The sequence below is a fragment of the Girardinichthys multiradiatus genome, chromosome 5, assembly GCF_021462225.1.
Source record: "Girardinichthys multiradiatus isolate DD_20200921_A chromosome 5, DD_fGirMul_XY1, whole genome shotgun sequence".
NCBI classification, from domain to species: domain Eukaryota; kingdom Metazoa; phylum Chordata; class Actinopteri; order Cyprinodontiformes; family Goodeidae; genus Girardinichthys; species Girardinichthys multiradiatus.
In genome coordinates this window covers 51,163,108-51,177,182 of record NC_061798.1, presented here as the reverse complement: position 1 = coordinate 51,177,182, position 14,075 = coordinate 51,163,108, and the positions used below count along the sequence as shown (strand labels likewise).

Sequence of the window (14,075 nt, the reverse complement as noted above, 5' to 3'; positions counted from 1 at the left end):
CCGATGAGCTCACCTGTGATGAAGCACAGAGGAACTGTTAAAAGCCTTTTCTAAGATGTGTGATGATGAAAAATAGATTAATGTTTTCCACATCGGTTACCTGTGTATGCAGCGGGCTTGGTGAAATCCTCAACCATCTGATGTCCAAGCACCCTTTGGCTCTTCTGGTTGAGGGCGTGTTTGAGGTGGCCACTGTAGGAATGCAGAGACGTCCTTGTTTCAGCTGCATCCGCAGGCGCCGCTGCACGATCCTCGTTCCACCTCACCACTCCGTCCACAAGGAACGCCTGAAAGTATCTGGCACTAGCAGATGTCCCTGAGGAAACACATTTAGCAATGAAATATTGGATTTAGCTTCATATGATGAAAACACAGACAAACACACAAATGAGCGCGTAATAGTGAGCTTTTGATGTTTTTTGGACAGAGAGCCGCCTTTACCTGGGATGAAGCGGTCCAGGTGGAGGTGGAACGACTCCAGAGAGGTGGATCCCCTCGCACAGCGATAGACCGGGAGGCTGATGCCGCCTTTCGTCAGCGTCCCAGTCTGCGTGAACAGCTGCACGCCTGGCGGGTCCTGGATGCAGCTGAGGTGACGTCTCTGCGTGTCCCAGATGTTCCTGGATGCGGAGATCATCCAGCAACGGGATGTTCAGGGTGTTCCGGCCTGCCGGTCCTCTGAAGGTGTCCAGGAGGTTCTGGATGAGGAGCGCAGTGTTCTCCGCCCCACGTGTCCTGCGCCGACAGTGGAGCCTCCACTCCTCCTTGGAGATCCTCCAGACCACCTCAGCATCGCTCAGGTCGACCATCCCGTGCTTCCTCCCCAGATCGGACCGCTTGGCCTCGGTGAGACGCCGGGTATCTCCGGAGTCCACTTCGAAGATGCAGCGAGACAGCTGCTTCATGAAAGTGGGGTAGAGCTCGTGGCTTTCGCTTGTGACACCGCAAGCGAAACGTCGCATCAGGTGCCAAATGTCAAGACGAACCACGCGGTTCCCCCACTCCTACGACACAGACATCAGAGTGAGTTAGATGAAGATGTCAGCCAGATGAAAACCTAAAATCATCTCAGTTCTTACATGAAACAGGGCAGCTGTCTTCGACACGCCGTCTCGGCTGCAGCAGTCGCGGTCCACATACACGAGGACCGGGGGAGGAACCTCGGCGACTCGATACCGCTCCGTCAATCCGGTCGCCATGGCGTCCAGGCCCTCGGAGCCCTCCGAGCAGGTGAGGACGCTCATGAGGACCTGGCCGTGCTCGTTACCCACGTTGGTAACCCAGGCGGCCGTATCAGAGGCGGCACCGGCGAGCTTCTTCGTCACCTGAACAGAGCCGTGTTTGTGTGAGCGAGAGAGAGAGAGAAATACCACCACTTATAAGCACCTTGCAGTCGACTGACAGAATTTCAGACCTTCGTGGTGGAATCCATCTTCAAAATGGATCCGAAGGTGGACGTGATCCTGGCCTTGTACTCCTCCAGCCGCGTCACCACGTCGTAGCCGTACACCGTCAGCAACAATACTGGTGACTGTACAGGTGGCATGGGCGGAGGTGGCGCAGACTGCTTGGAGACAGAGCACGAGGACAGGAACTGCTCGCATACGTCGAGGTAGTGGATGGATCTCCTCATCCAGGACTCCGTGTGGTGCTCCCGCAGTGTGTTGTACAGCCGGGTCGCTCTGTTGCCCAGAGTGCTTGACCTCAGCTGTGCAACCACTTTCTGGTCACTGGACAGCCTGAAGAAGGGAGAAACATCACCAAGTCAGAATATAAATAAGTCCAGTTGGTTGCATTAGATTTGTTTGGGATTACTAAGTTCCAAAAAAACACGGTTGTTAAGGTCGAGTCTTACTTGTACGTGAGTACAGCAGGAAACAGGCAGCTATAGGTGAGGGGCAGCTGCCCAATGATACCCTGTGACCACCCTCCGACCTTCTTCTTGCACCGACAGCATTCTAGGTACTCCGTGGCCATGAAGTACCAGCCGTCGATGTCCAGGACCCTCCGGATGGTCCTGTACAGCCCAGCCTTGGTCATGGACCCGGTGCACGAAGGCTGGGGGCAAGTCAGCTGTAGACGCCAGATCCTGTGAGGCATCCACAGGAACAGCCGACAAGCGAAGAAAGGGTCGGGGGAAGCGGGAGGCTGGTTGTAGACCGGCCGTGGCTGGGGGGGGGTACCACCACAGGTTGAGGTCATCGTTGAGACGAGGCCTCCCCGTGCGGTCCCTGCCAAACAGCGTCCGGCCGATCCACTCCTGCTGATCCGGGCTGAGAGCTGCCCGCCAGAACTCGGGCAGCATCTGCAGAAATTAAGATGACACTTTCAACATCGCATTGAGTCCCTTACAGTTACCTGCTGGAAGATTTACTCTCGACTCTAAACTCACCTCAGCACCGTCGGCAGGTGGCGGAGGATCCTGTCTGAACAGGGCGTGTGGAGTCTCCCTGTCCAGCTGTGGCCTCCAGCAGCTCCTCATCGGTGGGGTCACCCAGCTGGACAGAGACACCAGCGTCTCTCGGAGGCAGAGAGGTGGTGGAGGAGGTGGCGGAGGCAGGACATGCCTGTGCACCTGAGGCTGAAGCACAAAAGACATGTTTCAGTACCATAACAAAGTGTTATCTGCAGCTCAAACACCCAAACATCTCATGAAGAAGAGATGCAGCCAAAAAAAAGAAGAAGAAGAAGAAGCAGGCTGAGGGCTAGTGATGATTAATGGTTAAAAAGAATTGGATGAGGGAAGGACTCTGGTGGTTGACTACAAGACAAAGAAACAGGTGCTGTTTATCTACAGGTGATGTCGTGAGGAACTGACAGGTGAGCAGCTCCAGCACCGTTAGTGATGAGTGATTTACAGCCCGTTGACACAAGCAAAGTATTTACTGGACTTACTGTTTCACCTCTGGTTCATCTGACTTTGTGAAGATTTGTGAAATAAAATTGGAGAAAACAGTCAGCATCAGTTGTAACATTTTTTTGTCAACACTTTGTCCAAAGAGAAACGACATGCTTGTTACGTACTCTTCTCCGTGTCAGCAGTTGCCCTGACCTGCTCCTCATCGCTGGGTTCTACGGGAGTCTTTGAGGAGAGAGCTGGTCCAGAGGTTCTGCTGGAGGCTGTAAATGAAATCGTAAAAACAACTAAATGACATCATTGAAAAGAACAATGTGGCAATTCTTCAGAATTTCATCACACCTGCTGCTGGAATTGCAGGTTTAGTTGAGGAGCTCAGCTTCTTCAAGGCGGCCTGCATCTCCACCCCAGACAGAGAACGCCGTGTGGAAACGAAGGCTGCAAAACTGAAGTGAGACAGCTGGTTGTTTCTCTCAAGCTAAACTTTCATTCTGGAGATAACACAGATAAACTTGATCACATTTAGACCTTTAAATCTCTTAATTTAGAAGATGACACATACTGTGATGCAGTCCTGGAAACAGGCCTCGGCGCTGAGACAGATGCTCCCCCTGAGGAGGTAAAAGAGGTGGCGGTGCTGGTGGTGGTGCTGGTTGCGGCGGAAGCAGCAGCAGCCGTGGCACCGGTCCTCTGTCTGTCTCTGCGCCGAACGTATCCCACGGCTTTCTCCATCTGGGAACCTGGAGCAGGCGAAGTCCTCCGCAGGTAGTTGACAAATCTGTGCAGATGAGACAGAATGTCAGCTGACTCTGACATCCACAGGTGCCAACTGTTGGAAACATTTAAAATACTTAATAGGGTCTGAATTGCTATGCTCAAGCTATGTTTAATAATGTGTGAAATAAAATGTATTGTGTAACTTAGTGGCCTGCCTAACAGTGTGTTTGACTTAGATATAATTTGCCCGGCAACAGTGAAGATATTTCTGTACGTGTCTACAGATTTCTGTACGTGTCTGCAGGTAACAGTCAAAATTAGAATAACAGGACATGTTGTGCAGAGGTCGAAAAGTCAGTTGAATACCAGGTGCACGACAACTTCGATATGGAAACAGACAGTTCAACTGACATCTGATAAAGTGTATGTTTTGTCTTTGCAAATGTATACGCCTTGCTTTTGAATAAATATAGACCAAACGGGATGAAGTCAGAAGTGTTCGTGGTGATGCAGCTGGACCGGTCCACTTCTCCCTGGCCAGGCAAAAAACTTAACTGCGCAGTCTTTGTGTTTTTATTTTTACTATAAAGTATAGGATAGCTTTTCTAAAACAAACCAAGACGCAGGAGTTCTGGATGACAAACTGCAACAATTTGGTGACCCCGACGTGATTTTGGGAAAAGCAGAGAGATTCGGATAAAACAGAGATTCACCAACAGACATCTGACACCGGGTACCCGTCTAAAACTACTAAAAAAAGATAAGCAGAACCTGTTTAATCAAACTCTTTTTCGATAGGCCTAAATTAAATGGTGTCTTATGTCCAAGTAAGTGGAAAACTCTGCTAAAGTTATTAATAAGAGGAAATGTAAGAAAAAGTGAACGAGGTTAATAATAACAATAATGTTCTAAAAGAGGTTGAAGATTTTTTCCTGAGTTTGGCAACTCCACATGTTTTTGGATGAAAATTCATGATTGTGTTGGGTTTGAGGCCCGTAGTCTGGGAAACTACGAATGCTGTGTGAAATATAAGTCAAGATTATACGCTGAGACCAGGCAAAAACAAAAGGGTGTGAATGCTGCGTTTTATGCGAGTTCTGCCTCGATAAAACCAGATTATAGATGTAATAATACACAAAGCACATACTATAAGTCCTGTGAAGCAATAAAGTTACTATGAATCTGTAAGACCAGTAACAGTGAGAGCATGACTGTGAGTTATAAACGACATTTGTAGCAAGACCAGCATGAGAAACTATGAGCTGAAAATAGGATGATTCAGCAAGACTAGTCAGAAACTGGACGGCATTTAGTGCATAAACACATAAAAATACATGAGCTGTTCACGGAAAATATAATCTGTGATACAGACGTTGACAGGAGGAGTGAGTGAGAAATAGTGTAAGTGGAGAGGAGCGCTGCGGTCAGCAAAACTCTCATTGCTGTTGTGTGAATGCAGTTAATCTGTCTGGTGAACCTCGTGGTGTTAACAACGACAGATAACTGATTGCTGTTTTGTATGAATGACTGAAACACTTGTGGTGTCTTGAGATTTAATTAGAATAATTCTCAATTAGCTCGGGACATACACTGTAAAAAAAAGTTACTGTAAAATGTTCAGTAAAGTACTGGCAGCAGGGTTGCCAGTACTTTACTGTAATCTTTACATTTATTATCATACATTATCATTTTACTGTAATTTTATTATAGTTTTACTGTAATTCTGTAACAGAATTATTATTATTTTATTTTACAGTAGCTTCCTAAATTGTAATTTCAACAGTAATTGAACTGACTGGCTATTGCTAGCTGTTAAAATTGAAATATCAAAATTCAACTTAATTTAACAAACTCCCAATAAATGTCAGCAATTGTTATTTCAAAGAAACAAAAAACAATACATTTTAAACATACTTTATTTCAGTGTTAATGTTTAAAACCGACACACAGCAGTGAAACTAAATATTACATTTTTAAAGAACAGCAACATTTGCTTTTGACATAAATGTCAAAAGGTATTGCAACCTGAATGTAAAAATACTCAAGAATTGACTGAAAAATATATATTCATACAGCGTTTTAAATGCATAACTCCCATGGTTATAACATAATGCACACAAGCTGTTAAATAACCGGAAAAGTAGAAGTGCCAAAGGTTAAAAGTTACAAAAAAACCAGCTTGTCAACCAAAGGCATAAGAACAAAGCTTTACAAGCTTATAATGTAAAATTTCCAGACCGGATGGATGGATGGAAAAATAATGGACAGTGCAACAGGGAATAAAGTTTAGGAATATAAACAATTTCAATACTCTGTTGTCTTCATCAAACTAATCCAGAACTGTAAAATATTTAAATCACATACACACTGCATAAGAACCATGCTGGTACATCTTTAAAATGTCAGCCAGTTTAAAACGTTGTGAGCAGCCAAACAAAAACCAACGAGAACGAGTCCTGAACACACCTCTGAAAATAAGGTAGACTGATCCAGGTCCTGCTGCTGATCCAAATAATTCATCAAAGGGTTGCTAGATAAAGAAAAGAAAAAAAAATGTATTCAACACATGAAATGTACAGAAGATTTAACCGCAGTTATGTCACAGGGAGAGAGAGACAGAGATTTTACTGTTTTAGACTCTCCCTAAACAGAGTCTAAAACAGTGGTTGGTCTCCTGAAGCTGGTAGAATAGAGAAAAAAACAAAGAGCACATAACAGAGAACAGATTGTGGGTAAATGTGTAATCTTACCATTTTAAAAGTTCCACTGGTAGTCCATGATTTAGCAGAGGAGAGTGGAGACGTGGGTTCACTGCCGTCTGTTTCTTTTGAACAAGTCTTCCTGTTGTTTTCGATGTCACTTTTCCTTTTGCTGCTTTTGTTCCTCTTTCAGGGTTGAGGCCTAAAAACAGATGAGAGACATAGCTCAGAGTTCAATTTTCTACACCTGCTTCTTTTGTACAGGGAGCTGGTGCCCTACGGGCAAGAGGCAGGGTACACCCTGGACAGCTCACCAGTTTATCGCAGGTCAACACAGAGACACAAGACAGACAACCATGCACACACCCATTCACACCGAAGAGCAATTTAGAGAGACCAATTAACCTAACAGTCATGTTTTTGGACTGTGGAAGGAAACTAGAATACCCGGAGAGAACGTTCAAACTACCGGTTTCTTTATTTTAAGGTACATATCGCATTTTTAAATCAGACGCTTCTAAACTACAAAATACGTTTAGCAAAAGCATTAGTGAGTTAGTTCTCACCTTTGAATAAACTCCAGTGTGCATGTTGCCTCCCCTGGATTCTCAAGGTTAAATACATAGAAGGTAGCAAAAAGTGCTGCAAGACCAGCCAGGAAGGTAGGTTGAGTCGCCTCAGAAACAATTTCACCCTCAATGCTTATCATCCATTGGTCAAAGGTAAAGCCGTCTCCTAGAAAAAAACAAAACAATATTAACAGATATTATTTTAATTTGATGTTCAGGTTCTTTGTTTCCACAATTTTCTTGGTTTCTGTGTTTCTAGGTGTGTAAATTTAATTCAATTCAGACAATTCATAATTCTACAGACAGGGATTATAGAAACAGCAGGTCTGCCATCCCTCTGCCTATTGACACAGATACAGTGAGACGATGTGGAGTGTCCCACTGTCTATAGAAGGACATTTTTATAGACAGAGACAGAAAGGAGGCAGATAGATCCCTGTCTATCCCCCAACCTCTGAAGGGATGTATCTGCCAACCCTCAGATACATCCTGTCTCTGTCCACATACTGTTTCCTCCACATCATCTCACTGCATGTTCAGTTTTTAAATAGGGATGACACACAGCAAGATGACAGAGTCCCAATGTATCTGACATCCATTTGTCTATAGACGGAGGGATAGGAGATACAGTGAGACACACTGAACAATACATTGTACAATATATGTTGTACTTACCAAGGGCAATGAGTCATGGACTTGGCAGCAGGTCGTGTTCCTTCAAGATCTGCAGCTGTAGCACACCTGTGTAAAAGTGAAGTCACAACATACGATTACCCACGACAAAAACATGTGATGTGAATGTAGACAAAATAGTAAAAGTTCTTTTGCACTTTTTAAATGGACAGGTTACACCTTTACCTTCCTTTAAATGAGTTTTTAAATGTGAAAGAAAGCTGATTAGGTCATCACAATGCACAGTGCAATGATTCAACATGACAGGTTAAATCATTGGTGTAGATTGGAGTCATAGCTGCAGGTTGCTGCTTATGATATCAGTATGTGTGTGATTTGAAAACACTGAAGTTCTTGAACACCATGCTGCAGTTTGTCATTCCACATCGAAAAATGACATTTGGCAAATTCATGTACCTCACATAGGCAAAAAGAGTTTCAGTTTTATGTGGGCAAAGCTGACAGGAAATCATCTTGATCCTGAACTTATAAGTTACTTTAGTCCAGAGTGCAGACTCAAACTGTTCAGCAGTAAAAATGATCTGGATTGTCTACAACCACTAGAAAAATAATAATAATAAACTAACTGTGAATAGAAGGGATTTTTGTTATTAATATATGTGAGCGCTCATTCAAGCTGCCAGTAAAGTGTAATAAAAAAACAAAATCACAGTGGAGACACCGTGCCTGAAAGGCGGGAGGGAAAAAAGGGCGCGAATCTTTTGTTTTTTTTCCACAGCTAAATGTTAGTTGTCATATACAGGGTACCCCCAGGGTTCTTCAAGTGAAATTTAAGACTTTTTAAGACCACCTAGAAGGAAATTTAATGCCAATTTCACAGCTATAGCGATAAAATTATGAATGATATAATAAAAAATCTATGGATTTTAAGCCTGAGAAAATAATCGCCAGGTACTTGAACTTATTTTATTAAGACTTTCATATATAATAGACATTAACTTTGTGAGCTGTGCAATAACACAATAAAAAAAATATGCATGTTTCTCACATTAAGAGTCAACACCACTCACTATTGCCTTACAACAACCTTTTGGTTATACAAGAGATGAAATGCAGATTAGGTTCAAAAAGTACAGCAATCCACTTTACGCTAATTTTGTCGTTCGAAGTAAATGAGTGGTGGTCCAAAATTGTTTTCAGGATCCAAATCACCTTTGCCCGAAGAGTTGGCGAATAAGCTCGCAGGTTCACCGGCTGTACTACCGATGATGCGGAGGCTTCAGTATTACTTGCAGTAGCTGGTTGTTAAAGTAGAGCCTTGCTTTGAACAGAACTGAGCAATAGGTGCCTGCTGTTGGTGGACTCTAGCATAAGCGACGTGTTTGGCGCTCTTCATATGGGAGTCCAAAGCCATAAGTCCCATCGTCCCCAGCTTAAAAGATTTTCGGCACAAACAGCATTGGGCCTCATGGTCATTGTCCGAATTAGGTTTAACCCACTCGTATTTTGGATTCTGCTGCCACTTCGGGTTAAAACGACACTTGCCCATTCTGAAGCACACTAAGCTAACTTACTAACAAGGTGATTTTGTTTTCCCACCACTCACTGAGCCCGCGGGAGAAACTCAGCTGACGTGCCCTTCGTCATTGGACGCGTTAATTCTTACATTGCTCGCACACACCAAAAACACATTTTGCTTCAGTATTTTAGGACATTTTAGCATTTATTGTCTCACTAAAGGACAAAATAAATTAAGACCTGTAAATGACATTTTATAATTTGTCTTCAAAATTTAATACTTTTAAGTCCTTAATTATTTAGTAAAAAATTCAAGACTTTTTTAATACTTTTAAGACCCGAGGGTACCCTGCATATAAACAAGAAAAAAATAATAATAATTAATCTGCTGATTGTACTATTATAACTAGAGTTTCCAACCGTCCCTTGAAAAACGTAATCGTCCCGTATTTAGAATAAAAAGTACGCGTCCCGTATTGAGCTGAAACGGGACGCACGTAGTCCCGTATTATTAGGTGGATCAAAAATCTTCACCAAAATGTCAATAGAATCAATAAATGATGGGGTGCTTAATATTTAACAATATCGGTAAATTCATTACCAGCCATATCTGCTCTGTGACCAATGAGCTGACAGAATATTTCGACTCATCTCATTGGCCAGCAGGTACCGTTGCTAAGGATAGATACAGGTGTTACGTTGATTCGCGTTTTCCCATCAGATACGGTTTCCCCAGCGTCTCCTCGCCGCTTACGTGACAATAAAGGGCCGTGCTTGTTCAGCGCTCGTAACCAGCGCACCGTGCTTCCGCCGCAGGAGATCTACGGACACCGTGAAAGCTCAAACAACGTGTTTCAGCAAAGTTGGCCCACTTTTATTGTGCTCTCATGATGGATGGATGGACGGACGGACCGGATAGATAGATAGATAGATAGATAGATAGATAGATAGATAGATAGATAGATAGATAGATAGATAGATAGATAGATAGATAGATAGATAGATAGATAGATAGATAGATAGATAGATAGATAGATAGATAGATAGATAGATAGATAGATAGATGCAAGTTCTTCAGGCAGCTGACATCCCCAACATCCAGGCTATTGTACCCTTTGACCTCAGCACCCCTTCTTCTAGTGGGTTTGTGGAAAATATTTTCTCCATCATGAAAAATAAGTGGACTGATGTGAGGAACAAATGTTCTACACAATTAATGAGAAGTGAACTAATTTTCAGTCTAATTAATGAAATGTTCTGCTCAGAGTTTTACTCTGTAGTCCTGAAAAACGAACTCCTTGCAGCAGCAAGAGCTCAAATGAAATATAAATGGAAAAAATAGGTTGTTTCCACATAATTCAGCACTGCAGTTTTTAGTTCACTAGTTCAATATTTTTTTCACTACACCTGTACAGTCATGGCCTTTAAGACACAAATGTTTATGTTCACATCTTTTCTACAGACTTTTTGTTTGCACTAAATGCACTATTAGGAAAATGTTTTGCATTATACTGTTATGCTTTTTATATTGTTTTAAGTTAAGCAGGATGGAGGTCTTTTCAATAGTGGTTTATTTATTTGTTTTTGTCTAGTAATTTTATTTTGCAAAAAGAATCAATTATTTTATAAATTGCTGAATAATTATTTTTCCATGGATATTTGTATCAGTCAAAAACATGCATCGAATTAAACTTGGGTTCGAGTCCAATGTTTCCAAAGTCATTTCACACAAAGAAAAAGGGTGAAAAAAATCACCAGGTAGAGGTGCAGACAGTGGAGTTGGACGGCACTACCAGGAGGTGTCCCTTATTTATTTATCAAGGAGTTGGCAACCCTAATTATAACGGAGAACCTATATCTTTGTGTCGCGCAACTTAAACTACAATAATGTAGCAGCAACCCATTAATAAATGTAAGAACATGACAAGAAAACGAAACATTTTTTTAAATTTAAGCAACAGTTCAGTATCACTTCAGTGAGAGGCAGCCTAAACTCTGACAACAGTTTTAAGTGTAGGATGGGAGCACAGCAGAATAAACTTTATGATTAAATGCATTTGTTTAGTACAGCAAAGTACAATTGTTTTTCATTGGTGGAGTTTGCGCATGGCAACTACATTGATTGGGTGTGATCGCAGTGACAGGATGTCTGGTCCGCAATTATAAAATACTACAATGCTAGTTGCCTGAACATAAGTGAAACATGTTAATTATTTTTGGGAAGAATAATTACAGTTTAACCGGACAAAGCAGAGATTTAACACACAACTGTCTGAATTATGCTCACTTACAAACCATTGTAAAGTCGCTTGAGACACAGTATGACAGAGTTGGGATCAGATTCATGCCAGTTTAAGGCTGCCACCGGACATAACAGAAAAAAATAAAGGATTTACCCCGATATTAGTGTTAACTAATAATGTAACGACCCGCATATTCTGGATGAAAAACAAAACGTTAAAACGGAACTAAACAGCACTTGTGTTGCACATGAAGCTAGCTTAGAAATAACCGAAGTTAGCTTTAGCAAACAAACTGATAGACGCGCGAGAGAAGCTAGCTCGATATAACCATATAAAATACGTTTTTGTCCACTAACAGACACAAAATGCAATGAAAATGTTTGATTAAAAAGGTACTTACCCGGTGAAAGTCCCTCTTGGTACCGCTTTTCCGCCCGCGAAACGTGGCCTCCCGCCGGTCGGTTAATATCCCACAATGCAACTGTACGTTTAAAATTTACAGTACAGCTTTGCACGTGATCCAGCGGTCCAATTAAATCTCATATTCTTTCCATCCACATCTCTGTTCACAGCAAAAAGCTGTATTTTCAAAACACAACCAGCTTACTGTAAAATCATGATGTAGTTTTTTACAGCAATTTGTTATGGTGCGTTCACACCAAACGCGATTTCTGCGAATTTTTCACCTCATTTGTGTGCTTTTGCCCGCTTCACATTCCGCGTGAACTCCGCATTGGCATTCAATGTGGGACAGATCCCCTTAGATTGGTGTAATAGGACCACTTCAGGCGCGGGCATTGGACGTTGGGCAAGGTCAGGACTCTACTATTATTGCGGAGACCATAGACTGCTGACTAATATCCCACAAGAGACTGTAGGATTGTGTGCCATGGTTAGGCTACAGGCACCACTGGTCCTGATAAGACCTAATATAACATCTGCCACGACCACTCATGATAAGACCAGGGCGTTAACACGTAGAAGAAGGCACGTCATGAAAAGGAGCGCAGGAACCTTTGACCTGAGTCAGGGCTCCCCCACTTACATTGATGCCATAGGAGTACCTCGGGGAGTGCCAAATGAATATAAAATCGCAGATCAAGTCTCAGCAGGTTTTGAAAATATCCCAAAAATTGCAGCCTTTTTCCCGGTGACCCCAAATAAGAATGTTGACCGCATCAACTACATCCATTACAATGTTTTACGTCTAGCTAACCTAACCAGGGATGCAGTAGAAGGTCTGTCTGAACAATTGGCACCAACCTCCCTCATGGCTGTGTAAAACCGAAAGGCATTAGATATATTGTTAGCAGAAAAAGGGGGCGTCTGCGCAATGTTTGGAGATATGTGTTGCACTTTTATTCCCAACAACACTGCACCGGATGGTTCAGTGTCCGCAACCATGCATGAACATTCTGGAATTGATAATCCCCTTGAGGAGTGGATGACGGGCATGTTTGGACACTGGAAGGGTTTGATAATGTCTTTGTTGATTTCTATTGCTGTGTTTGTAGCTATTATGGTGACGTGTGGGTGTTGCTGTGTGCCATGTATCCGATCTCTGGTGGTAAGATTTATCACCTCCACTATTGAAGGGAAGGCTTCTCAGCATCCCACCATGATGCCACTGCTAGAGGTAGACGGTGATGATGAGGAGCAGGAAGGCATGCTCAAGATTTAAAGTTGCTTAAAATATAATCTGCGGGCATTTTAGGATGAAGTCTAATTAAGATTTCAAAAGGGGGTGATGTTGGAAACATTTAAAATACTTAATAGGGTCTGAATTGCTATGCTCAAGCTATGTTTAATAATGTGTGAAATAAAATGTATTGTGTAACTTAGTGGCCTGCCTAACAGTGTGTTTGACTTAGATATAATTTGCCCGGCAACAGTGAAGATATTTCTGTATGTGTCTACAGATTTCTGTACGTGTCTGCAGGTAACAGTCAAAATTAGAATAACAGGACATGTTGTGCAAAGGTCGAAAAGTCAGTTGAATACCAGGTGCACGACAACTTCGATATGGAAACAGACAGTTCAACTGACATCTGATAAAGTGTATGTTTTGTCTTTGCAAATGTATACGCCTTGCTTTTGAATAAATATAGACCAAACGGGATGAAGTCAGAAGTGTTCGTGGTGATGCAGCTGGACCGGTCCACTTCTCCCTGGCCAGGCAAAAAACTTAACTGCGCAGTCTTTGTGTTTTTATTTTTACTATAAAGTATAGGATAGCTTTTCCAAAACAAACCAAGACGCAGGAGTTCTGGGTGACAAACTGCAACACAGCACTATATCCTACCGGATCTTCTTGGGGTCCACAGACTCATAGAGGCTCAGAAGGGTCTCATATTTAAAGTCACCAAAGCCAACAAGAGCCTGTCTCTCCAGGAGGGCGTCCTATAATGAATAGAGAGATTATAGAGAGATGAAATGCTACCTTGTTGGCCATGAGCGGAGACTGAGACCCCGTCCTCTCACGCTCCTTCTGGTGGGAGGTGACCAGATTCACGGCGTTCTCCAGCAGCCAGAGGAAGGTTCTCCCCAGGTACCTGCTGAGGATGAGGGTGGCGTTGGAGACATCCCCACCCTCCCGGACGACGTGGGCACGCGCGTCTGCCTCCACCTCCTCCGTGGGTTTGGCCCTGTAGGCTCCCTTCTGGGGTCCCACACCCTGAGCCTCTCTGGAGGCTTTCAGGATGAGGGTCCCATTAGGAGCCCGTCTGAAGGTTGGATGTTCAGACTAAAAACATCGGATTAGGATAATAAGAAAATAACGAGAGAACTGGAAAAATGGTTGCATCAAACAAATAACAATTGTAAAAACTCTTCTGGAAAT

General features: G+C 43.0%; 1 protein-coding gene and 1 long non-coding RNA gene across 3 annotated transcripts; both read right to left on the bottom strand.

Moving 5' to 3' along the window:
• Positions 1 to 160: 160 nt before the first annotated feature.
• Positions 161 to 3,401, bottom strand: LOC124867974. 2 transcript variants are annotated; one of them, XM_047364726.1, is made up of 9 exons: positions 3,200 to 3,401; positions 3,025 to 3,120; positions 2,896 to 2,914; positions 2,393 to 2,581; positions 1,856 to 2,305; positions 1,415 to 1,739; positions 1,080 to 1,325; positions 442 to 1,004; positions 161 to 316 (listed from the first exon to the last, which is right to left on the bottom strand). In XM_047364726.1, the coding sequence occupies exons 5-9, from the start codon at positions 2,200 to 2,202 to the stop codon at positions 304 to 306; spliced, it is 1,494 nt and encodes a 497-aa protein (XP_047220682.1). In that variant the 5' UTR covers positions 2,203 to 2,305; positions 2,393 to 2,581; positions 2,896 to 2,914; positions 3,025 to 3,120; positions 3,200 to 3,401; the 3' UTR covers positions 161 to 303. The 2 variants fall into 2 exon arrangements, with proteins under 2 accessions (XP_047220682.1, XP_047220681.1); XM_047364725.1 differs by having other exon boundaries at positions 2,896 to 2,918; positions 3,200 to 3,400.
• Positions 3,402 to 5,472: 2,071 nt separating this feature from the next.
• Positions 5,473 to 11,729, bottom strand: LOC124867998. Its single transcript, XR_007038207.1, has 5 exons — positions 11,637 to 11,729; positions 7,518 to 7,583; positions 6,840 to 7,008; positions 6,325 to 6,475; positions 5,473 to 6,104 (listed from the first exon to the last, which is right to left on the bottom strand). It is a non-coding gene; the product is annotated as an uncharacterized LOC124867998 (long non-coding RNA).
• Between the last annotated feature and the right edge of the window lie 2,346 nt (positions 11,730 to 14,075).

What these genes read in the sequence shown, in the direction of transcription:
- LOC124867974 (XM_047364726.1), bottom strand. Translation starts at nt 2,202, where the DNA reads ATGACCTCAACCTGTGGTGGTACCCCCCCCCAGCCACGGCCGGTCTAC. An exon ending in CCTGCTGTACTCACGTACAA is followed by an intron (nt 1,740 to 1,855) that starts GTAAGACTCGAC and finishes TCCCTTCTTCAG; the next exon opens with GCTGTCCAGTGACCAGAAAG. An exon ending in AGACAGCTGCCCTGTTTCAT is followed by an intron (nt 1,005 to 1,079) that starts GTAAGAACTGAG and finishes TCTGTGTCGTAG; the next exon opens with GAGTGGGGGAACCGCGTGGT.